The sequence below is a fragment of the Xiphophorus couchianus genome, chromosome 21 (genome assembly GCF_001444195.1).
Source record: "Xiphophorus couchianus chromosome 21, X_couchianus-1.0, whole genome shotgun sequence".
In the NCBI taxonomy this organism is placed as follows: domain Eukaryota; kingdom Metazoa; phylum Chordata; class Actinopteri; order Cyprinodontiformes; family Poeciliidae; genus Xiphophorus; species Xiphophorus couchianus.
This window is the reverse complement of record NC_040248.1, coordinates 13,080,909-13,108,064: the sequence shown is the minus strand read 5'-3', so window position 1 is coordinate 13,108,064 and position 27,156 is coordinate 13,080,909. Positions and strand designations below refer to the sequence as shown.

Here is a 27,156-nt window from a genome sequence, read left to right as displayed (position 1 = left end):
TGGACGTCTAGACAAGGACGGTAAACACTCATTTTACAGGAAGAGAGAGGACAAAGGATTATACTGTAATCATAATCCCATAATCTCCAAATACAGCTTCATAACAGTGTTTCCTTCGCTGTGATGTAGTTATTGTATTGTAAATTTTAGCCACTATTGATCCGGCTGACACCCAGGTTGGCAGGCACAGTCGGTTACCGTGTTCCGGGCTGAGACGAACTCACATGGGAAACATCTTAATGACGGGACTGTTCTGGTTTAAGTCATCATTATGACAATTGCCCGCTCTTTAAACCATCCCTCTTTCAAAGCTCTTTATGTATTGCTGCTTTACTCAGCAATCCACTGCACGTACACACACACAGACACACACACTGCAATTTTCGTTTAATCCATGTACAAGCTGAAGCTTTCACAGTCAATAACACACAGACAAAGAGGAATTTGACTATGGCACATTCCCCTCACCGACAAGCATACTTAGACGACCGCAGGAAAAAGTGCACCAAAGCAGTGCAGTGTTGTTTTCTTTACACCGATGTCCACTTTGTATCCCTCATCCAAATTGAATATTGATCCAAATTAAATCCAAAATGTAAACAGAAAATTGTCTGATTTTGTCATTTTTCTGTTTTAATGGATGCAGTCTATAATTTAAGTTCTTCTAATTCTCCCTAAAACATTATTTTATCATTCTAAAGGAAATTTTCACATCATGGGCTTACAAAAAACACAATCGTGTATGATATTATTAAAAAGGAAAAACCTCAATGAAAGTTTTCTTTCTACGTTTTGACCCATATCGAAACTACATTGCATGACCCAAATATTTTGTATTTAGTTAATTTTAGATTAAAAAAAAAATATATATATATATATATAGAATAGAATAGAATTACTTTATTCATCCCAGCAGGGAAATTATTTCGCAGTTACAGCAGCATAGAGACAAGACACACAACAACCACCACTTGCAGCTTAGATATATATATATATATATATATATATATATAACATGGTACATAGTTAAAGAGGTCGTTTTTGTCCATCACTGCAAGAACATCTCATTAAATCCCCATTTATTTTGGTGTTCTTCAAGGGCATGATTCTGGTCCTATCTTGATTTTACTATAAATGCTGAGTTTAGGATCAATATCCATAAAGTACATTTACTTGCATTGGTGTGCTGAGGATACAATATTGGATCATGACAGAATAGAACTTGATTAGAATCAGCCAAAGCAGAGATGTGATATTGTCTAATCAGATTTTATCTATCGCTGTCCCATGCTCTTGCAGAAAAATTCTTTTTTTTTCCTTTCCATTTTTCCATTTTATTTTAGCTTCATAAGCTACTTTTCTGTAGCAAGACTGCTCATTGCTGAGAGTTGTTTTTTACCTTTAACAAAAACTAAAAATATATATCGAGTGTAAATGAGTGATCTTCAAATTTTATCAAATTTATTTGATGTGTGTCTTACAATACTTACTGGTCAATATTAATAAACTGATGAAAAACTATTCAGAATTTAATTTGGACTAATTGCTATAAAGGTCCAGTCTTCACTATACTAATAATTTAAAGTCCAGAATAATTTTTCTTGCAATGATGTACAGTACTTTGCTATTGTCCTACATATTTATCCATATTTAGTAAAACCATGTATCCATATTTAGTGACACTTTTGTCCCCTTTTCTTTCTATGTGCCCTCACAGTTAGAAATCTTGAAGTATTTTTAGATCTTTTAAATAAGAAAAGCAAGTAAGCACAAAACAACATCAAAAGACCGTCAATGCTAAGGCTCATCTTTCATGAAAATTTATATTATTGCTTTTGCCCCCCTTAAATAGAGGCAAGTGCAATTCTCTATATCATAGCATTGAATAATTATTTTTTCATGGTTAACAGTTAATCAAAAATACTGCAGTACTTCTTCTGAAAGCATAATTTTACCAAGCCCAGTTTTGGGAAACCTAAACTGGCTGTCTGTTTCTGCATTCATTTTAGCATTTCTTAAAAGTTTAAAGTTTCCTTGTAAATTTTATTGTATTTTGTTTTATTTTATTATTATATGCATTCAAAAATAAAAAAAGAGATGAGGATAAGCTGCAAATCAATGAAGAAAACTCATTTAAATTCTGGTTTAGGGTGGCAAAATCTTTTTTTCCATTTTTGCATTTTGGTCCTCGCATCGCCTGCAGCTTGCTGACCAGAAAATTAGCATTTAGTCCAACAGGTGAGGAGGTGGGTACATGAAAACCAAATGCTGTTCTTTAGAAGTGACCGACCTGTTGGAGCAGGATACATGCGAGGAGCTTTTGCCCAACAACCATCAGGTTTCTCCTCCTCATTTCCATTAGCTGACTACTTGATTATCACATCAATAAAGATTGCAAAATCAAACGAGGCACAGACCGCTGTTCAGTGTTCCAGCAAATATTTGCATGTTGAGCAGGATGTTACAAAACAAGCGTTTTATGGGACACTTTGTTATTTGAAATTCATTAAACCCCTAAAAGCAGTATGCACTGGTGCAGTGATCAGCCGCCCTCCACCCTCTCCTCCCTGCGGATTAATTCTAAAGAGGTGCCCGCTCACTGATGTTCTGGGCAGCTTCTCTGATACGGTTAGCGGGGAAAACGCTGGGCGCCGTGTCTGCTATAACTATCCCCTCACAAGCAGAAAGCTTTGTGCTTTCTGTTCTCTTGTGCGAGATTTGTGCTTGCTGGAACTAACTTGACTCAGCCACATTTGCTCTGCAAATCAAAGGCGAAGCTTCTTGAGAGGGGGGGAGGGAATAAATTGTGCATGTGTGTGCAAGGCCAGGCAAATGCAGACTTTTATGTCAAAGAACAGGCTCCAATGGAGTTTGTCATATTGTTTTTGTCTCAATTCCCCCCAAAGAACACACACTCCCTTGGAATAAGTGGGCAGCGATTCGGTGTCATTCTGTGTCTCAGCATGAAATCATGGAGGAATGCAATTATCACTTTGCCCAACAGACATTTCTCTGAAATGAGAGTGAACAATTGGGAGCATGAGAGGGGAAAGTGGAAGGAGGGGTAAAGGGTGTATGAGCAGGGAGGGGGAAGCGGCATCAGCTTAACCGACCACAGTCCCAGCTCTGCTTAAAACTTCATTCTGTTAACTCTGCTAAATGTGAAAGTGCAGGCAACTTTATATCACATGAGTGAAAAGTTTCCAGAGGGACTTTACATCCTTCTGTTTAGTATTTTCTCTCCTCAAAATTGGGTCCAAAAACTCGACGTGGATTGATTAGAATATATATTAAGACAGGGTTACTATCATAATTCTTTTGACATTCAGAACTCACGTAACATGTAGAACTTGATCTAAAAATACCAAAATGCTGCCAATGTTCCCAAATCCTGCCACTTCCATCACAAACACAGGCTGAAAAAAATGTACTTTTACCATATTTCATTCAGCCTTGTTGTTACCTGCTGAAAGTGTTGCTCTCTTTCTAGCAGCATGAATAACCCACAGATAGCATAGGTTATGTTGTTGAAAATATGAATTCCTATCCAGTTGTCATGAGAACAGTGCTATACTAATGGACCCATTGGTAAACATGTAAGTGTTTTGGGGGTAATTTTTAAAGAGTTAATAGCTTCTTGCAATATTTTGGTTTCTGAAACTGCATTTGTAAGCAATGTAATGATTCTGATCTTCTTCAACCAATTACTGTAACCACATCAAAGACTGTTGCTGTCAGGGCAACCTGGTGTCACTGGGTATGGTGTGTTCACTGATTCAGACAAAAAAATAATTTCAGTCAGTCACTGGTTTTTACATCAGTCAACTGATGTAAAAACCACCACTTCTGGTCCTCAGTTGATCTCAATGCATGTTTATCCAAATTATTTTGTTTTTATACATATTAAATAAGAATCTGTCTCAATTCTGACATTAAATTGCACTTGCTTCACCATATGGGCTGCTGAAGATGCTTTGATGATGATGCAAGAATTCAAAAACTCAACACATCATCAAGCTTGTTTTCAATACATTTTAGACTTCCCCCAATTACTGATCATATTTTTTTATGTTCACAGACAGGATCTCAAGGCGTAATTGAGAAATGGCCAATGTCTGGTATGGGAACTTTAGGGTCTCAGCTATCAGTTTTGCAGATAATGTGGTTCGGTTGGTATTTATAAGTACTGACAATCAGTGTGCACCGGAACAGTTCTTAGCAGAATGTGAAGCACTTGAGATGACAATTAACTTGTCAAAATTTGAGGTTCTCAGTGAAAAAGGGGCTGACGGCTGACTGCTCCCACTGCGTGACCTTCCATTGCAGGAAGGTCACTGCCTATGCAATGTCGTTTGATTCTTGTCCTGCCCTTCTGTGTTCAATCTGGGATCTGGTTGAACTTCAACCAAGCCAATCAGCAAACAGAAGGAGTTGTGAACGATTGATGTTGACTGCATTTTAGAATAGCAGTCTGCCATGGTTGTAGATTGGCAATGGTTTGGCCCGGGTAGACTCAGAACTTGCTGGAAGAATTATATCTCTTCTGTTGTCAATCTCTGTGAACCTAGCTTACAGCAGCTGGATGAATTGATTTAACAAAAGTCTTACTATTACAGCTACTTTTGTGCTTTCCATTTTCTCCTGGGAGAATGTATCCCAAATTCATTGCCAGTGCAGTATTTCATCGGCTAAAAGCTGTTAAACGGCAAAAAGCTCAAATTGCCTTGGCTTATACTTGAGACTATTTTGGTTTATTAGGAAGGAAGGCATATTTAAAGAGCACGTATCTTTTGAGGCCAATGTGAGCCAGTCTGTTATGAGTGTTTCAAGCTGGGCGGGCCAAGTACCAAACTGTCACCCCCCAGAGCTAAGCGAGAAGTAAACTGTCACCTCCTTACTATTAAAAGAAGCCCCCTAAGAAAGAAGAAGGTAGGGAGGCAGAGCAAAGTGTCCAAACAAATAGAAACAGAGTGTTTCTGTAGCTTGTTGTTGTACCAAACAACAATAACTCTGAGGTCAAGTTTTTTTTAAAGCCAAAGAAAGACCTCACAATTATTAGCCTTGAATAGGTGGCAGCATAAACAAGGTCTTCAACAAGGCTACTCCTGTATTTAATGCAGAGCAGGTGTGATGTGTTATTTGTTTAGCAAGGCCATAATAGTGTTTACCTATGCACTACAGAGAGTAAATTAAGAACACAGACACAAAGACAGGCCCCTTAACATATACAGACACAGCTGAAGCTATCTTTGGCCTCACACTGTACTGAATGTGCTTGGCAAGCAGACTGATGAAAGGTAACTGCAGCAGACAAACTCATTATAGACACTGATTCAAACATAAAAGCTAGGTGAGACTTTTCTCCAAGAATAACTTAATCTGACTCCCCCAAAACCTCTACGTGCACACATGATTTTTTTTTTTATTTTAGTTTTTTTTTTTAAGACTTTTCAAAATAAGGTGTTTTTGAAGATCAAATGACTAAATAGGTTTTTGAAGTCAGATAACTGGCTGATGAAGGACTTATCAAGAAAACTCTGACAGTTCTGTTGTGCATTGTCAATAGACTGAATTCTTAATTTGGGTAGAGACCCTAAATTCACTTATATAAAAAATAAAATTATTTCCATGTTGATTATTAACATACACATGCATAGACTCCTCCGCACATGCAATCGCATGCAAATCCAGTTGAACACAATGCCCTCGTCTTGTACCCCCACGCATGAAGACGCACACTGAAAAGAGAGCTTAGCTGCAAAGTAGAGCCCCGGGGGCTGGTCTGCTGATTAATGAGGGGAAGAATCCAAGGAGAGGAGGATGAAACTGAAGTGTTAATGGACCTATGATAGATTCCTCCAGACCCGTTGTTTGGTAGGCGAATCCCCAGAGTATCTGAACATTGTAGCATCACTGTAAAACTCTGCAAAACCAAAGCCCAGACTGGAGGTAAAATATGTTGATCAGCCAGAATACCTTTACTCTCCAGAATTATATCATACATTTCATATCACTGTGAGAGGAAATTAGTTCACTGCCAGAGAACAATATTACTGTAGATTCGCCTAAATGTTTCTTTTCTTTTTTCCATCCACACGATAAAGATTTAGCTCCAAAACAAATCTACTAAAACAAGATTAACTCTGTAACACACTACTGAGAGACCTACACTTGGAAAGCCAACTTTCTGATAACACAGTGAAGGCAGCTGGAGAGATTCTGCATGAACAGCCAATTTGTTCATGACTGCAGGCAGGAGAGGAAAAAGCTCAATGAGGTGGGATGACAGTATTATGATGGTCTTAAATATAAATAGTCTCTTCCTAAAAGTACTTACTACCTTGAAAAAAGATGCAGTAAAACTCAGGCGCTGAACGGGGATTTGTTCTGTTGAGAAGTTCTGTGGTTTCTGGATTGCAGTGGGGTCTGCTCAACTGTGACAAGGACAGGAAGAAACTTGCATACCTCGACAAACTGTCAAAATAACAAAGTGATAAGTTGCCATCCTAGACAGTTATTTTTTATGCATTTTATACAAGTGGGATAATTATTGGCTAAAGTCAAATGATTAGGAGAAGTGTGTATACAGGACATATTTTTACGTTTTGCTTAGCTGACACTGATCAATGTAAAAGAGAAAAAGAAAATTCACTTTTGAATTATGTAGGTACACGTACTGTCATATATTATACTGATATATGACATATTATAATCCCTAATCAAACCAAACTGTCTATGAGTGAACTTCTGCTGATAGATTACGCAGTTTGGAGACACAGAACCAAATGTTCTTACAGTCGCTATTACTACATTATGGAAAATCCTTTTAATTAAAAGGTTATCAATGAGAAACGTCTTCAAGGTGAGTACAAATTTCAAACCCAAAAAAGTCTGGAAAGAAAAGGCTAAATTAAATGTACAAAATTGTAAGAGATGCATTGATCTTCACCACTGAATATTTGTTTGCTTATTTTTCAACAGGATGATTCAATGGACTAACCATTGATGTTACCAAAGTTGCGGAATTGAATGAATCTCCATTATTCAACTCTTAATAATTCCTGTCTCAAATTAGTAAAACACGATAAAAAACAGACATCCTTTTCAATTTAGAGATGTTCCCCTCTGAGCCATTCACACATTCAACTCAGTGCCACATTGGTGTGTGTTGATATAAAGGAAGGTATCATGATGTGTGAGAAGAGTGACAGCATTGTTTGCTTTAGTGCTGCGTATTCTGCAACATCCCTCACTTCGCACATACAAGCCAACTCGTCTCTTTGATTCTCTCCACTTGTTGGCTAAACTAAAACCTTTAATTTAATTTAAATACTTCTCTTGACACCAAGGCTTAACGACATGAACTGAAAAATATATATAATAACAATGAAGAGGCATTGCATCACTTTACATCCTGTAAAAAAAAAAAGCATCAATAGATCCTTAGTAGATGATTACGAAATTATAAATCTGCACCTAAGCATTACCTAATACACACATTTAAAACGAGCTATTCAAAGTTCATAAATGAGGTCACTAGAAGTTTTGAGGACACAACTGAGAAGTGACATCATATAATAACTCACAAATGTCAAGGAAACGGAAAGCCTTAGGCTGAATATTTCCATGAATCCCCAGAGATACAACTACAACATTTGAAGAAGATTGAATGAGCAGTTGAGGGGAAAAAAGCTCAGAGCAGGGTTGTGACTGCAGCCATTTAAGGTCAGTGGATTGTCAGTCTGCAGGTTTCTGTGTTAACTATATCCAGGTACTAGGGCTGTGAAGAATGGGTCCGCTAAAAGCTCAATGTATAATGACTCCTAGATGATGATTCACTAAGAGCTTAAATATTCAAGAAATCTTATTTAATTTGGTGACAACATTCAAAAGACAGACTGCCAATAATGGAGGCAGAAACAACACAAATTGCAAGAAAATTTGCTGTTATGACTTTCCAGTGTTTCATTATTGTGGATAACTATCAGTTAGCTTTTAGACATTGTGAACCACCACTCCCATTTATCCATGTTTTCTATTTTCTATAATTAGCAACAGCATGAATCACTGACAGAAAATATTTAAGCGCGGTCTAAGCACAGATTTATTCATGAAAGCGACCAAATAATAGAGGCACATTTTTCACCATGAATAATGACTGTTGGGCTGTTGTTCCCATATCCTGCTAGAGATGCATTTCATCAGAGCCAATAAGTCTCGGTGATTTGTCTTGAGGTCTTTGTCTGATGGAAGAAACTGATGAAAACCAAAGAAAATGACCACGCAATTTATAGCCCTGCATATGTGTGAATTAATGCCCCGAAACCCAAGAACATCCATCAAAAGAAGGAGGAGCTTAAAGTGCACCCACAAGGCACAAGTGAGGTAATAAACAGATGATGGCACATTAAAATTGTTTGACCTGCTTCAAGTTGAGCATCTGTTTACTAGCTACAAAGAAAGGGAAGAAACAAATTTAGGACGCGAGTGATGTTTTTTAATTGATTCAATTCGTTTTCATCCTATTTATCAGCTGTTTGGAAGTCTCATTTGCAGAAACTCTTGACACTTTGTATTTTTGTCAGCTTTAAACTGAATGTTCAGTCCTTGAAATGGGATGAATGAAAATCTGCTGACAATCACTTCTCGACAGTCTGTCATTGTTAACAGCGAGTGCATGGAAGTGGTAAGATAATATCTTAAATGCCTGTGCCACCTCTAACAATAGAAACGCTGTTTTCTAACTCTCCATTTGCTTTGTCCTGTGCTTGTCAGCCGACAAGGTAGAAAATAGCCACATAATACTACAGAGCTTACACTCCATTTAAAGACCACTGGTTGCAAAACTGAAAATGTAAGTAACAAGAACTTGGAATCCAAAATGACATGAAATAGTTGAAAGGTACAAGTGGATATAGTTTTTAAGACACAAATGACTGTAGAGAGCAGAATAGAAACCAGAAATGTGGTAAATTTCCATCTTTTTAGTAGCTTCACCACAAACACCTGATTTTTGTCTTCACTGTAATGGGTTGTAAGCTACAATATAAGGTTTAGACAGGTCTTTGTCAGTTGCCAGTATGCCAAGATTACATGTCTGCTAAACTGTCTGTCAAACCATAGCTGTGAAAAAGTCCTTTTAACAACCAGAGTGTCTTGAGTTCACCCAAAAGCTGTTGAGAACTCCCAGTCAGCTGGCTGAAAATAGTCCCTTTCCTATGCTCAAAAGAATTATACGTTTTTCTACTAGTACGTATTTCAAAGACTATTATGACAATCTTTTATCAGCACACTTGGCAAGTTAAGAATAATATTTCTGTTGTACTGTTGAATCCAGGCTGGCTACAGGAGCAGATCACTTAACTAAATAAGGTCATTGATATAATTTTGGTATATATCAAAATATGTATGCTTTTTATAGATCTATTGTGATCTATAAAAAGCAGAAGAGAAAAAGAAAAAATCCAGTGAACATTTAGCCAGATATGAACTTTTACAACTGCTACTGAATATAGCAGGTGTTTAATCTCCTTCAAAAGACTTTATATCTGAGGGGTGCTGAATATTTTGCACCTTTTTGTAACTTTGCAATATTTGGTTGATTAGTATCTGACTTTTTGGGGTACCAAAGGAGCCACCTGCTGTCGGATGTTTGACACTGGCAACGTCTTAATTCTTAGCAGCACAGGGGGTATATTTTATACCTACTAAAATAGCAAACAATGTATTGCAGTTTTCTACATTCCTCTTACTTTCTGCAATAAATAAAGTTGGTTACATGATTTAGCTAAATATCTACCAGCAAAAAGTCACTTATGGTTATTTTGGTCTGATCAAGAATCCTAATCTGTCAAATTTCATAAAAATCAACTACCCAAAATAGGAATCAAAACCAAAATGAAGTAAATTGGGTGTAAAACTGTTCATAGTATATAATTAATAAAAATGTAAGATTTGAGCCGGTTATGTTCAAAACAGATGCAAATACCTAATTGCAAATAATAACTGGGATAAAAAAGTGGATTGCTAATATGTTTCGAGTAAAAAAAAAGAAAATTGGTAGTACTCTTTTCATAACCTTCAAATAAGGTATTTGACTATTCAAAAGTAAAGGATATATATTTTGTTTCCAATTTTAGAAGTGCAAAATACTTCCGTGAGAAGCTAAAAAGTAATTATATGAGAAAGATGTTAAGTCAGTTCTTTGCTTAACGATTGCATAATAATTTTTTTACTTTAAATTGAACTGTAGCTCATCTGTACATTTACAACCTTCATTTCCTCCCTGACAGAGTGAACATGGAAATACTCATTGATTAATCAATTCCCATCCTCCGTCTTATGGGTAAACATTTATGATTAAGTGTGCAGCCATAATGCGAGAACAGCACATACAGGTATCAACATAATTGGATGCAGTTATTGCTCACAGTCCTCTGGACCATATTTGCATGAAACGCTTCTTATCTTGTGTTTTCTCAGTTCCTGAAATCCTCTCTCCTATTTTGTCATAATATAACAAACACTGTTTAAAATCTAATATTCTGCAGTTGTTGTTTGTTTGTTTTTTTTAATAACAAAGAGCTATTTTGAACAAACCGTACTGCTTGCATGCACATTATTGTGAAAGGGCTTCCTCATAAAAAAGTAATTTTTAAAACCTTAAATCTCTCTAAAGTCTACAGACAGAACTGCGAGGTGTGAGAAGATGAACAACTTCAATTAGTCTGGATCCCTGCTTATTGGTTTGCTGATTATTAATTTGAAAATGCTTATATTTTCACTCCTCCAATACCAGTTCTGATGTTTTCTTAATGTGTTTGTAGCTTCAGCATTTTATGGCTCTATTTGGCCAATAAGCTCTCAAAAACGTATTCTTGCTATTGTGACTTATTTTAATATCTTACTATGCACACTACAGTATATGCTAATGTTTTTTTTTTAAATACACAAGTAATGTTAATGCTTTTTTTGCCAGCTAAGTGAAGTGAGACCAAGAACCAGCACATGATTCTCTATTTGAATATACCAGTAGAAAATCAGAATTTATTACATCAGGTTGCAATATATTTTCAGTAAAATTATTAAAACATATTGTCAGACTTAAAATAAAAAAGGAAAGCAATGGTGTTGTAACTATTGCTCTCAAGAATAGTCATACTTGTAAAATTACTATGTAAATAATTGGATCTCAATAAATTAGAATATCATTAAAAGTTTATTTTAAATGAAAAAACTGAAACTCATTTGATTCCTTACAGAATACAGGGACATAATTCAAGTGTTTATTTCTGTTAGTTTAGATGTTTATCGTTAAGGGTAGATCAGCATAAAATTTGAATATTACGTAAGATCTAAAGGAAAACGATGTAACACAGAAGTGTGACATGATGGCCATTGTTTTGGCCTACACATTCATGGGCAGGATTCACATTTTTTAATAGATGGCTATGCTGATTTTAGTCTTGACTGTGAAAACTTCACACTAGAGCTGATGCAACTTGGATATTGTGCCTCTCCACTCTCCAGACTGTGTGACCTACATTTTCAAGTGAAATGCAAAAATTTACTTTAATCCGAATAGAGGACTTTGGATCAGTGAACTTCAGTCCTTTTTCTCCTCAGTCCAGGTAAGACACGTCAGATCTCGTTCAACAATGACTTAACAGTAACAAACCAAGTCAGAGAGTGAGTGGGATCTACGCCTTCTGAGTCTCCATAAAAAAACTTTAATAAGATTTGGTCATCCCTTTTGGTTGGGGAACTTTTTGTACCATGCTATTTCCTTCTACTCTGTGACTTAAAAGGTCATTCTTTAGCATTGACCTTTTGCTGCTTACATCCTTCTGAAAGTGTCAATGACCATCTTCAAGACAACGGTCAAGCTTTTCCAATTAAAGAGGTTGGTTATTAGCTGTAAACCGTAAACATAAAAAATAAACACTTTGAAAAAAATAACAGTGTGTAATGAATCCATATTAGTAAAGTCTTTTGTTTACTGAATTACTAAAATAGATTAACTTTTAAATTACTTTCAAATTTATTGATATGCAGTAGTACATATGAGCTCTTTACCTCTATATTTAATAACATGAAAAATTACCTACAATTAGGGAAAACTGCTGAGCTATTGGATCTTAGGGTAAAATATCTAAATAAATATTTTTTTTCTTGGCTTCCACCATTTGTTCTGAACTGTTTGTGGATGGCAAAACGGACAATCAAATGATGTATCCACAGGACATCTAAGGCTCAGTGGCACTCTTATTTATAGTCAAACTCTTATTAATCACATTGTCCTTTATGTCCAGGTATCAAAGTCTCTGTAAGAGTGCAGAATTGCACTTAAACTGTCAAGTTAGTTAATATGATTTTCCTGTCTGGCCTCAGTATCGAACCACCCTACCCAACCCCATCACAGGTCAAACCCCTTGCTGTTCTCATTTTTTCCTACAGCTCTTAAAGAGAAATCGGAAATAGATCAAATCAGTACCAGCTCATAGCTTCTCACAAGCTAAAATTCTGAACTCTATCTCTGTTGCACAAATTTGGCAACTCTGACACCACATAGCCCCACTATTAAAAAGAATCCAAATTTACCTCTAAAAGAGGTTTCTTTAAATATGCTTGCCGCTGCTGAATTTAACGTCTGCATTTGAACTACCAGTGTACAGTTTCAGTTGCTAAAAATTAAGCATCCTCACAGCTGACTACATTGTATTTGTTTCTGAGGTCTATGTGTTCAGAATTATTGTGTTCTTTAAACTATCACTCACCTTCCTTTGAGTCAGTATCTAATCTCCAGAGCAATTAACGAGACAAAACACCACTAAGAATTAAGGAGCTAACAGCAAACTAGCAGTGGCCAAAATTGACCGTTTTTGGTAAAGCTGCAAGAAAAGCTGGGCAGACGATCAGAAAATATTCAACAGCTGACCTTTTCCGTTTACCGCAGTGATCCTAAGCCTGAGAAACATGTACCTGCTCAGAGACTGAAACACACACTCAAAGGTCACATTATTCAGACTTTCAGGAGGCGCCCCATACCACTGATAAGCATCCGTTTTTTTTCTTTTTTGCACTGATAGAAAAGGAGCTTGCACTGACCACAGCAACATCACATCTACTGCTGTTTCCGAGGCATTTTCTGTTTTCTTTTCTTTTTGCTCTGCTGAGAGACACTTCTGTTTTTGGCTCTTGCGAGCATTCAGTCTGTCTTTGTGCAGAAAGAAAAATTTTACCGTATGTTGGAACGCAACAGGGTTAAAATTAATTGAAAATCCACAGTGTTTTTTGGCAGCAGATTGTTTACTTGTTTGTTGTGTGTATGTGTGATGTGTGTGCCAGTCCTTCAGTGTTGAACCGAGCCAATTTGTGTGTGGGGTGTGTGTGTGTGTGTGCGTGTCAGGGGAAATAGCCTGTTGGGGTTATAGAGGGTGCAGCGTGGGGTGATGAATAGGATGCTTTTGTGCTCACTCCCGCAGCTGTCTACAAACCATGGAAGGGGAGAAAGGTGAGAAAGAAAGGGGGTAAGGTTAGGTAGATAGCCAGGTAAAATAGAAAAGGAAGAAAGATAAAAAGAGAAGAGAGATGAGAGTGACACTGTTAGGTGTGTGAGACAGGGGGGAGGAGAGAGGTGACAGTGAAGGTTTAGTCGAGAAGGAAGGAGGGGAGAGTGTGAGAACGAAAAGAAAGCACTTGTGCATTCTAGAACACAGCAGCTTCTTCAGTCACACAAAGAAAGAGACAAATAATCTAGCTTTTATAGGAAATCATTGACATTCAAGTCACTGGAAAAAATAAAACAAATATCCCAGAACAAAGAGAATCAGAAAAGGAAAGTGCCCCAGTTGGTAATTGTGATAACTGTCCCGAATACAGAACTGATCCCATGACCTAAACCTTCACACATGATGGGGTTTGGGAATGAGCCAGTCATGGTGAACGACGCAATAGGTTCAGGCCAAAACTGTTTGAATTGCTATGGCCACTTTAATGCATACTGCATAAGGAGAAACTAGTCAACTGTACTATATTTCAATAAAAATAATGTATAATTCATTTTTAAATGGCACAGCGTTACATTAGAAACCTGAAGTGGGAGGAGCTGAAGGTCAAGCAAGATCCAAAGTCCTGATTTGAGAGACTTTTAAAGCCCTCATCAGGTCATATGCTCATAATCTTCAGTAAATGCATGCATTTATATATATATAAATAAAAAAAAACACTTGAAATGGTCACTCTACATTACAGGCGAAGAGCAATTATAAGAATTTTTTAAATAAAGAAAGCATATTTGAGTTTTGTAAGGTTTCTGCTAAAGTATGAAATAAATAAACAATGATCTAGCAATAGGCGTTCGGTTTGTTTCTTTGCTGTTTCACAAAGGTTGAAGACATTGTTTAATTACTGCTTTATCTATGGATTTTGGCAAGTGCTGCATGATGTACACTTTGCAATGACAGTACAATCTGCAGATATTGCAATGATGATATCTTCTGAAATAAATAATCATACTCCTCCCTCTTTCATCTGTGATTCCAAGACTCCCTCCGACCTTTAGCATCTCGGTTCAGTCAGTTGTAAGCATTAACTGCAGTGGGACGGCACCCAACAGGCTGGATAATATATCAGCATGCAATATGGAAACTCACAACATTTGGAATATATTAGTCATAAAATGGTCCTTTGAAATATTAATACTGTGGGCAATAACATTACAACAATGATAAATTCACAATATGTTGTGCAGTCCTCTAAGGCATGTAGCCATTTTCTCTGTGTCCTTCATGACTTGAGAGAATAAGAACAAGAATTCAATATAGGAAGACCAAATACTGAACAACATCCAGATATTTTCCAGCCTCCACCCAGGAGCAGTCATTACGTAATTGTATTACTGAGCAGAGACAATGTCACACTGTATGTGTGAAAGAAATGATCTCATAAAACAGAATTTACTACTATTTTAAACAAAGATTACATGGTTGCAGAGTTGATATTTTGAACTGGCTTAACATCTCATATTAAACAATTAGCATGATTAACACCGTTAGAATCACTAATTGAACACATCAGCTTGTGTTTTTTCTCAATGTGTATTCAACTGAAAATATAAACCCTTACAGAAGCCTTTTAAACTCTTACTATTCAGGGATTTCATGTTAACATCATTCAATCTAGGTAGGCTTTTGATGACATCTTTCTTACCTGATTATTCAAACCATAAAAAGTGAGGCAGGAAATGAGGAAAACTGGGAAAGTAATAAATGGAGAACAAGTAAAATGACAGGCAGACGCCAAAATCCCACTCTGTTGTAGCGGACATAATGAATAAAATCAGCAGGCTTTGGTAATGAAGGGAAAAGGTTTCCTTTTAAATAGCTTCCTACACCTTTCCTGCTTCTTTTAAAATACTTTGCTAGCACTAAAAATGGAAACTTTGACTTTTCTTCTCATTGTAACAATTTCCTTCACATATTGTCGCCCAGGGGAGAATCAGATATAATCTGCCAACACTACCAGAACATAATAGTTCTCACTGTTCTATGAAAATTCTCCAAGACACATCGCACCCAGGACACGCCCTGCTTGATTCAGCTGTATAAAGACCAGAACCAACAGACTGAGAAACAGTTTTCACCCATCAGCCATCACCAGGCTCGATGTTGCTAGGTGGTCAATTTGACTGTTTTAGTTTAAAGATAACTTTTTTATCAAGGAATTAGTACAACGTAAGTAATTATTTGTAGACGTTTTTTAAGCGAGACATTATTTTTATCTAGAGAGTTGCACGCAAATTTTATTGTACAATATTTCATTTTTACAATGAAGATAATGTTGCGGTTAGCATCACCTCATAGCTCCTCAGTATAATCCATTCAGTGATTTTTGAAATCCTGTCAGTCAGGATGGAAACTGCTTGATTCTAATCACCAGCTGATTTCTTGGTAAATCTCTGACAAAATTTACCCTTACTTGAATGCTTTCTTGTCTTACTTATTTTGAACAGGGTATGTATCCATGTGGCAACATACTTGTTACCATGGAAACCAGAAGTCAGATTTTTAACAAAATGCTCCTCGGCACTTCAATCAACCTAAAAAAAATTAAAGCTCATACTATAAGTTATTTTATTTTATTGGGCACCATTTTGTATTTCTCCACATAGGATTGTTTTGGGCTTTTTTCACTACTTAATTTTTTTGTGTGTGTTTAAAAATGACAAAAAGAAAAAGGGAAGTGATGATGACAAATTTTAATAACTCCCCCGCACCTCATTTGTTAGGTGTCAAGCTAAATTTTGGAGCCAAAAATGAGAATCTGTGCAAAGAGTAGTGCTTTACTAAAACTCAGTTATGTTTCAAAAGACTTCATAAAACTCAACAGAATAGTTTAAATGAGCATTTGCAAACTCTCCTGCATTTCTTTCATGAGTAAATGTCTTTTTTAATACAACACTTTTTTTTAGTAATGCCATCTGCAGATCTTTCTGGGAAGACATCAAGTTGATCTCCGCTGTTCCTGTTAACAGCCACTAAAATACATCATGAACAGAAGATCAACAGGCTAAAAACACTTTGCTTTCTTCCTAAGCAGCTCTCTTGCATCGTGGACATGAATTTTTATTATCCGAGGACTCCGAAGCTGCTTCGAGTTGCCCATGGCCTCTGATTGTCAGGACATGGTGTGAGTCACAGCATTCATAAAGCTTTGATATTTACATCGCATGGCCTTTATCTGCTGCTGAATAAGGCAGTCAAAACAAGCTGACAGACTTCTTGGTGAAAGTTATCTGACAGCGCAAATCTGTTACGATCTCAAGGCTTTTTATTGATATTTCTTTTTTTTGTGAAAATAAAAAAGTGTAATTAAAGATTATGCTTGCATTTATATATAATGTTCTTCATATATGTACATGATGAACATTATGAGGTTCTTCACATGCAGGTTCCACTTTCAAAAAAATATTGACAGTCTCAAGAAAAACAGCAAAGAAGTCGTCACATCTCCGTGTGTGTTGCTATATTTGAAAGTATAAATTAAACCTTCTGGTCTGAATCTCTGTATATAGCACATGGGGAACAGGATGACTCACTTCACACCCTTGAACATCACTGAGCTGTGAAATTAACAAAAAAAACCCTGCATAATTAAGAAAAATATGATGAATTTAAAGCAATGCTTAGATTTACATTGAAAATAAACTCCAAAACAAGTCTGTCTGTTTTTTTCCTTTAAGCCTGTTGTGAATCATCTCCCACACCGCATTTTATTCTAGTACGGTAATCCTACATCTATAAGTGCCACACATAAAGATTGTCATATATCCAATTTAACACCTTAATTTTATATATTTTCCTCCTACGGAGAGAAAAGGCTCCATACCAATTTCAGCGCACAGACGCCTAAAGCAACCCAGTTATCACTTGATTTTGTCTGAATCAGAATGTTAATCATGCTGGAATAACTAACCCTACCGTGTAAAGATAAATCCTTTCAGCCTGCCCACACTGGGGTCTTCCGAGGCTATCGCAGCATGACTTTTTTTTATGATGAAACAGCGGCAAGCGGTGGAGGGGCTGAAGGGAGTGGGCGATCAGGACACAAACAGTTTTTTCTTCAGCAAACAGCAGGGATGAGATGCAGAGCTGGCAGCGATATGGCATCCACACCTCAAGCACAGCCAACACGGCTCCTCGCTTGCCTTGGAAAGTCATAGGCCATCGACGGTTAAAATAGCTTATGCAAAAAAGCAAATAAACTGACTCGAGTGGATCCAAGCTGGTTCGCATGTTGACAACTAAACTCTTTGGGTATTTGTGGGCTGCTATGAGAGCATTTAGGGAAAAAAATCTGCAAAATTACAGTATTAATTTGCATATGTTTCTATTTGAAACAGAAAAATATCCCCTCTACTTCTAATATTCTGGTTCTAATTGTTACCATGAGGTTTTTCAAATAGTATTAGGAAAATATAGAAGCAAACACTAAATTCATGGGGTGTTATTCAAATACTTGTTGCACAAAAAATAACACATCTTCTAAATAGAGTGATACAAGTATACAAAGCAATTGTTAACTGGATAGTCAGGCTATCTGCACAAGTTGTCACTTGCACCTTCCTTCCTATAATTTTACAGGTTTGTCATCATAAGTGAGGGGTGCCGCACATTTTGTTATTGAGCTATGGACTGTCTTTGCTTTTCAAATCAAAACAAATTAGTCTATTTTGTATGAGAAGAACAAAGTTTAGAGGGATGTCTGTCAGTCAGATGAGCTACAGTGCACAGCAGGCTTGAGAAGTTGCTATTATTATTAATGGGACAAAAATGGTGGTATCTCTGGCACTTCCTCATTAAAAAGACTTAAAAGAATGGTTTCAGAATCAGAATTTCTCCTAAATGTTTAGCAACTCTGAGACAATAGCTGGAAATAAAATTGTGAAAAAGTCCAAATGCACCCTTTTTACACCCAGCAGACTTGTGTAAAAAGGGTGCACATGTCCTCCACATGTTTCCTTCCAGAAACATGTGGAGGAATGGCACCACTAAATTACTCTGTATTTCTTACAGACTGAAGTGACTCCTGGCAATCAAACATAAACCCTGTCTCTTGTTAAAGAGACACCGTTCAAATGGTGTGATGAAATTAGCCTCAGCAGTACAGAGGGACTAATTGTTCAAAACTTTCGTATACAGTGAATATAAAAAGTATGCACACCCCAGTTAAACCCAGATTTTGTAGCATTAAAAAATGAAAGCATTACAAATTCTTTCAAAAACTTTTTCACGCTTACGTCGACGCAATCTTTAATGAGTTGAGAAACAAACAGACCTCAGAGAGGGCAATATAGGAAAAACAAAAAGCAGCAACAAGTTGGTTGCAAAAGTGTGTACACCATTCAAATTGTACTTTGTTGAAGCAGCTCAATTTCTGCATTCAGTCTTCTTTGGTAGGAGTCTGTCAGGACCCCTCATTTGGACTTCGAAATATTTACCTGCTCTGCCTTGAAAATATTTTCCAGTTCTATCATATTGTGAGGACATGTTTTGTCCACAGTCTCTGTCAATGACCCTAAAGATCTTCTGGCTTGACCCATCCAACACTTTGTACATGAGACCTAAAGGTTTTTGGTCAAAACGGACTTTTATTTAGGATGGTTCATAATCTAATTTGACTTGATTAAAAATCTAGCTCCAGATCAGAAAAAGTGTTCCCAGAGCTTGATGATGCCACCTCAGTATTTCATCATGGGCATGGCATTTTTCAGCTGTTGCACAGCTTTGTTTTATCAAACATAGTTGTTTTTATCATTTCTACCGTCTCTTTTGCATGTCGCCAAAACCTGGCTTTGTTTTTGTTTTTTTCAGGGGTGTGTAATCTACTGCCTTCATGTAATTTCTTCAACATAGATCAGAGGGTTCTCTTTGTTAACAATGATTACTCTAAGTTAGCCTCGGAAGCTGCTACACGAGTGAAAATATTGTTGATGAAGCCAGGTGATGGTGTGAGAGCAAAGACATCATTAGCCCCCGTCATCACACTTCATCAGAGGAGAGGAAGTGTGACCGCTCTGCAGGCATAATGAGCTGGAAGTATGAACAAAAGCAGATGGCTTTATGAGTCAGACAATGGGGTGCTTGTGATTGAACGTATATCATTCATTTCAATTTAGGCATTTAGGGCATTTCTTCTCTCTCTCCTCCTTGCTGGATGTCAGTGCAAGTCCATTACCAATGAGCTGATGAGCTGCTATCACTGAATCAGACAGTCTCTCAATGCTGAGAATAATTCTTTGATGCAGAAAGTGTACAGTTAAACTGTGAAAATTTATACATTTCCAGAGGTCTACTATGAAGTGTAGTTTTTGGATGAAATAAATAAACTTTGAGCTTCTCCAACAAAATAAACGCTCTAAACAGCAAAAGCTGTAAACACATTTATTTTTACAACCACATGACAGCAGCTGTCAGTCATTTCCACAGGTTTCACTGTATGTCTTTGTTGACTAAGCAGCACCCAAAGAAACTTATCTGCTCCGTTGGAAGAGCCCACAACAGGACGGCTGCTATGGAGCAATTAAGAGCTGTTTCTCAATCCAGCTGCCCTTGAGTGCCAACAAATGGGGCTGCTCTCTCTCCAACTCCTTCTCCGCCCGCGGCAGACAGCAAGTGCAACAGTGGCTACTCACCCCCAGTTTCTTACTCCGTATCCTCACGTACCCCTGCTTCACTATGTCGTTGAAGTTGGAAGCCATGGTGAGGGGAAGCAGGTCGCTTCCTATCCGAAAGATGCGCTGAAAAATAAATAGCGTCGTGTATGTTTTTTTTTTTGTTGTTGTTTTTTCAGTGGCGAAAGCTTTAACTTGAAGCTACGTCCGTCTGACATCCAACAGGAGGAGAGCAAGTGGTGCGAGCAACCTGCTCCAGTGTCAGCTAGCGCTCAGGCTGGCCGGGCTCAGCGGAGCGATCCATCCGGGAGAGGAGGGAGATACCATTCGTCAGCTGATTCACTGAAGCCGGGGAGAGGTGGGAGGCAGAGGCGCTTCCTGGACCACACCATCCCGGGAGAACGAAGGGGATGGAGGAGGGGGGGCGGAATCGCTGTCGAGGACAACCTGGATCTCCTATTCTGTTTTGGTTTGAGAAAGACAGACAGATAGAAAAATGTTTTTATTATTAGCCCTTCGTTTCAAAAAAATCAACAAAGTAACAAAAAGACAAGTCAACTTAAAACTTCAAAGCACAGGAGTAGACAGGGGTGCAGCCTGGGGAGCATTTACAGTCTTCATGGGGATCTTATGTTGCCAACTAGTACAAACAGTAAGACTGATTTCCAAGGTATTTGTCTTTAACAAATCGTCTATTTTTTTCCCAATTTAATTTAAATACAGTCGCCACTACACCACTACAAAGAGACAGAATATCTGTAAAAGTTTAATCCAAAATTTTTAGATTTTCAGTCTGCCTTACAGAGCCTTTACTTATGCATCTCACAGAGGCATATCATAGACAACACCCATGATAAAGAAGTCTGAAATATATATACTTTACACAAAAAGAAGAGTTGGCTGACAAAGACAAACATTGAACGTGTTTATCTTACAAAGATGCTGGGAACATTTCTTCAATGCATGACATTATTGACTCTTTAAAATACCTTTTTTGTATCATTTAAATGCAGAGTGAACTTTTAAAGTAAACTGAAAAGGTTCTGTCTTGTGGTTTTGAACAGGATTAAGTTCAATACAATCTGACAAAAATTTTTATTTTTTTTTAACATCCTTTATTTAAGAATATTATTAATCCGACATATGTATATTTATACATGCACTTACATTAAAAAAAAGATAAAAATAAAAAAAAAAAACACTAGGGGGCTCAGCAAACATTTAAGTCCATTTCGGCAATTGACATTTCTTAGAAAGGTCCTGATGTTCTCACCTGAAAGGGAGGTTTACATATCCAGTGACTTCCATTAAAAGAGAGAGACATACAGAGGAGGCTTTTTATAACCCATAGCATCTTTATCAGTGAGGCCATCCACAATCTGACAAAATTAACACAGACATAGATAAACATAATATCAAACTTCTTGCAAGGCCATCTAATTTCTAACACGTAAATCTTGAAGAGAATCTGTGGAGTTTCCTGGTGACAGTAGCACATACAACTAGACTCTGATATCGAATGCTCAAAAGGAAATGTCAAAGGTCTGTCTCTCTGTACAAAATGTCAAAGTAGAACGCTAGAGTATCAGTCTTAGTTATGTATGTATGTTTTCTGCTCAACTGCCAGTGATTGCAGCATAAAGGATATTATTGAGGCTATATTGGTTCATCATAAGTATGCAAAGATAGTTTCTCAAAAAGTGTAATCGCAGGATATCAACTGTGCCCAGTTTGATTTAAATAATAATTCAAGTCTTTTTAGAAATAGGTCTTTTTGCTGCCTTCAGCTTCTTTGATGTGAGAATTTTTCTGCTTTTCATCATCCTGCATGCTAATGATAATATTATATGGACTCTTAAGTGAATAGATAAGTAAGTAAAAGATGACCTCATTCTTGGAAGGCATAAGTTGTGGATGAAATGTGTCATACATTTTTCAAATAATATTACTTTTTCATTTTCATCTTTTAAACAGAAAGGGCTCATGCTTTGGGCAATATGCATGGTTAGTATGAGTACCAGCATCTTTAATAGATATTGTAGCCTATAAATAATTTCTGCTGCCAAGTTTTTACTTTCACAAGTTTTGTTCTTTTTTGGGGCATTCTAAGGCATGCACAGTTGAGTTAAATGTATGGGATTTAAAACCTTAACATTATTAATTATAAGGTGTGCTTGACATTATGTTTCTTTAATGAGAGCCATTCTCTTTCAACCTTTGACATTTTTGGTCAGACTACCGACTGAAACATAATATGCAGGTGAAACTGCATTGTCATCTCCAAGTTTGCCTTGTGGTTTAAATTCATCTGGATTGCGGTTACTTTGTATATCCTCATTTCTGTGTAAAGACAGAAATGCTTCTGTTTTCTCAGTGTGTGCAAGGAGATTGAATCATGCACACAAAATACTAAATCTGTGTTGCAACTGACAACTGACTACACCACTGGACAGGACACATAAGACAAGCTGGCTAATGTGCAATATGGAGGTGTGTGCCATTGTCTCCAGCAATGGGGACCGAATTCACAGGGTAAACCTAGGTGGATCTCTCTGTGTGAGAGGGTTATACTCTGTCCAGAGACTGTGGATTGCTCATTTTATCTGCTTGATGAAATCATTTTGGTTTCAGCTAATACAGTGATCAGTGACCCAATGTGTGTAAATGTTACAATAAGATGCTTGGATGGTGGTGTAGTTTTAGCATTTTTGCTTTGCAGCAGTAAGGCCTTGGGTTTTCCAGGTTCTTCCTAAATGGAATTTGCATGAATTTCTCCTTATGCTTGGGGTTTTATTACACTTTCTTCTTCCCTCAGTTGAAAAAAAAAATTCAAGCTTCCACCTCTATATGAGTTATGTGTGTTTTGTTGTATGTTCTGTGTGTCTCTGTATTGCCACAAAAACACAAACATTAACTGGTGACTCAGTGACAGCTGGAGATATTCACTGGAAAATGCATTGAACATGGTTGAATGGATGCCTAATGTCTGCTTCTATCAGGGTGTTTCCTTCATCCTGAACCAAAAGATTCTGCCACCACAATAATGAATTACCACAATCTCATTTTGTGAATGTTCAAAACAGTTTATGTCATGGCACTGCCTCAGTTCACTGAAAAAAAAGTTTTTCTTAGAATTATCCAAGAATTCTATGCCTGCCAACATATTTGATCAAGTGCCTCGTCTTCATTATTTATACCATGCCGTAACTCCCCTAGAAGGATGTCACAGCCAGCAGATAAAAGTATGTAACTTATTTGTCACTTGCACCTGAACAAATATTGCTTATTGTGCATTTGGAGTCACTGTGGAGTCGGCACCCTTCTTACTTCAGAGAATAGGGAAGCTTTCTGTTAGACTACACTGTGTTTATCCCCAAATCTTTGATGATTTCCTAAATTTTGATCGGTTAGCAGGTGGCAGACAAAGGGGTTCAACCAGGCTAGCATCAATGCAAGAACTGCCACTGACAACACTAAGGGTTACCTTTTAAATTTCGTTGTCCTTGTGACAATGACAATAAAGATTTATCTTATCTTATCTTATCTCTATCTTGAATCAGGCACATCTGTGGATTTTCATCATCATCTAACTAAAGGAACCATTCCATCTTCTTCAACAAAAGGTTTGACGTAAATACTTTAAACAGCCTAGTGTTTGGAACATTTCATTCTTTGCTTCGTTCTTTACAATTTGGTTGCTACCTGTCTGAGCATGGATATTATCTCCACATTTTTTTTGACAGCATACGACTAAGTAAATACAATTTTAGCCCACCACTGTACTTTGGCTTTTTTTTCATCATTAGCAGGCAGTTCTGAATTGATGATGGCCAACACTTTGAACAATGAAACTAATTGTGTGACGTAAGGATTGGCAAAGGAAATGTGAGTCAACCGTATTATACAAAGCATCCAACGACAGCTTTTATACGAAGATAGTGTGGCAGATAAAGTGGTAGTGAAAGCACAAAGCTATAATTCTGACTTGGTTGTGATAAGAGATGTTGAAGTTAATATTAGGTGGCAGAAGGCACAGGTGTATCAATTGGAAAGGCTACTGGTGTAATGAGAAATGCAACATAGAAGTGGCTTATGTAATAGAGTTATGTATGCTGCACAAAGTTCATAAGTACAGTTTATGATTAAGGGCTTTTCTAATACAGATATTTTACAAAATTAAAAATGTCTCTGATTTCATCTTCTGTCCACACTCAAGTAAAAGTTAGAGAGGAAAAATTGTTTCTAAATCTAGTTTCTAAAGTGGAGACTGTTGTTGTGATGCTTCCACTAACATTTTGAAAATTCATCTTTGTTGATGAGCTTTAAGCCTTTAAGGTTGGGATCTTGGCATCATCCTAATGATTATGTCCCTCTGGCTGAGCCCAAAAGGGTGATATTACTTGGATTTAGAGGAAACTAGTTAACAATTAAAGATTACTACCTTAAACCTAAAACTTCCAGGGGTATGAATAACGATTCAATGTTACGGTTGAAACCAGATATTTACATGCACCAAATTGTAAATTTTTTCCTCACTGTCTGAAGTTAAATCTTACCAAAGCTGCCTTGTTTTAGGCCAGGTAGAATTACCCAGGAACAATTTTTTTATATTTTTTTAAACTTTCCTTGAATTCAGAAGTTTGTATACATTTGGTCAGTATCAGGGATAACTGTCTTTTACGCTTTATGACTTGAGTCAAAACCTTTGGGCTTCCTTCCACAAGTTTCTCAGTTGCTGGAGTTCTGGCTCATTCCTCCTGACCACTTTTGGTCAGATTTAACTTCAGACAGCAAGAAAAAAAGTGTGTCTTTTTACTCTGTGAATGTAAGCATCTGGTTTCAATCGCATATATCTGAACCTCTAAAAATCTAGAATAACATGTTTTAGTGATATTGGAGACAAAAACATAGATGACTAAGTTAGAAACATTGTTTTTGATTAGAAATCCTAGACAGATTTAAAAAGATAAAGTATCTGGAGTACAGTAGCTAAGGTCTGAGTGATAACTGAGGTTTTTCAAGTCCAGGACATCAAACTGACTGACACTTTTCTCTGAACAGAAAATGAAAACTCACTTTCATCTCACCCTGTCTTTTTTTAATCAATTAAGTGAGTGCAGCTTCTTAGTAATTGTAATTTCTCGAACAGAAGGCAGTCTGACTTTTGAGGACCAAGAGAGGAAGTTTAATTGCCGTCTGTTTCAGCAAGTAGAGCAATCTATCCACAATTACTGTTTCCCTCACACTAAGTCATGTACTTTTTTTTCGTTTTACCAAAACACAATCACTCCTGCTGAGAGGAGGCTTTATCCAGTCTGCGCCTGACAGGTGCCACTTTGAGAAGCGTTATCCTGCCAAGTGCCAGCTTTTGAGACTGCAGGTGAATTTCACTTTCTCTCTCTCTCTTTATGTTTTTGTGTTGCCGTTCATAATGTCACCATAGTGTCGAGAATAAACCTCTTTGAAACGAATGGCTTGACTTTGATCTTTTTCTCATCTCCCTGGACGTGTCCTCAAATATCAGACTTGTCAGCGTTGTTTTGTCTCCATAATCCTCTTTGTTCAACATGACCCTGTTGTATTCCTACTGCCTTGACATCCTCTCAGGAAGAAACCAAAGCTGACAGGAACCTGAAAATCAACCTTTTTTGTTCATCCATTTTTGCCAAATACCCAGTTCTGGCTACTGCCATTTGTCATCCCAGTTTTTAAGAAAAGTAATTGCCTTCCACAAAACAACACTAGCAACCAGTTTGGGCTCCTGTTGGACTCAGATAAATTGGCAGAACTCTCCAAGTAGACTGACTACTCTGCTTCTCCAGAGTTAGAACCAAACATGGAGAAGCAGCAATCAATTTTTATGCACCAGAAATCTGGAACAAGCTTCCGGAAAACTGCAAAACACTGAAAACACTAACTTTATTTTAAATCTAAAAATCCACGTTTAGAGTTGCCTTTGATTGATAATTGGAAGTGTATATTTGATTATGATTATTCTTTGTGATTTTGATGAAGGCATTTGTCTGTTGCAAATTTCATAACTAGCCTTATGTGTTTACCATGTAAAGCACTTTGAAACGCCTTCTCCTGAAATGTGCTATACAAATCGACTAGACTTGACTTGACTTGACACATAAACCAACATATGGCCCTGACATTCATGAGTCAGGGCCATATGCAAGCGCCAGTGGGGTCAGATGTGTTGAGACTCACTGAAGAGCAAGTAGACCTTCACCAAGGACACATGCAAAGCAGCCAATTTCTGCTGAGCTGTGGAAACCAATCCACGTCCAATATGGCAACTTATCAGCCCGGAATCTCATAATCATTGCCATTTTTCACTCTCGTCTCACATCATGTATCAGTCCCTTCTTGTCTATGATGATTGATAGTGAGAAGCTGTACCATCCATTAAAGAAGCAAGCATTCCTTTAAAAAAAAAAACCCAACTTGATCTGTTTATTCAGTCGCTACAGGGGCGAAGATGATTTTAATTGCCTGGTAAAATATTAAAACCACTTTTGCATTAAATGCTTAGTTTGCCTGAGCGCTCCTTGGCTCATGAACACAAACAGCTAAATAATTAACACTTTCTAAAAAGATAAGCAAGGAAGAAAAAAAAGAGAGAGCAGAAGTGAGAGAGAAATGCAACTCTGTGGTGAGCTGTGTGCCAGGTAGGCATTTTTACATGTAGGCGACGAAAAGAAAATAGAGATCACACATTATGTTAATGTTCTGCTTTGGGTGCCTGTACTCAAGCTTTTTACAGCAACTCGTATCAGCCTGATATGTTAATAGTCACAATGGGATTTGGGGTTGATTAAATGTCAATGCCTGGAGGAGGAAAACTTGAGTGCAGAAAGGGAAAAATTTCTTCAAATAGCAGAAATAGTTAGATTTGTGCAGTGCAGGTCCTTAGTCATGCAAGAATGATGCAGGTTACATGCGTAGTATGTAGTCTCAGGGGATCAGGCTATGATATG

At 37.2% G+C, this 27,156-nt stretch overlaps 1 protein-coding gene across 2 annotated transcripts in view; it reads right to left on the bottom strand.

Moving 5' to 3' along the window:
• The window catches only part of dok6 (docking protein 6), a 62,178-nt gene extending 41,652 nt beyond the window's left edge, over window positions 1–20,526 (bottom strand). The window contains exon 1 of one of the 2 annotated variants that reach the window (XM_028005583.1): window positions 20,195–20,526. In XM_028005583.1, the coding sequence (XP_027861384.1) occupies window positions 20,195–20,260 (66 nt within the window). In that variant the 5' untranslated portion in view covers window positions 20,261–20,526. The remainder of the gene's footprint in view (window positions 1–20,194) is intronic. The other variant, XM_028005582.1, reaches the window with a different exon arrangement.
• Between the last annotated feature and the right edge of the window lie 6,630 nt (window positions 20,527–27,156).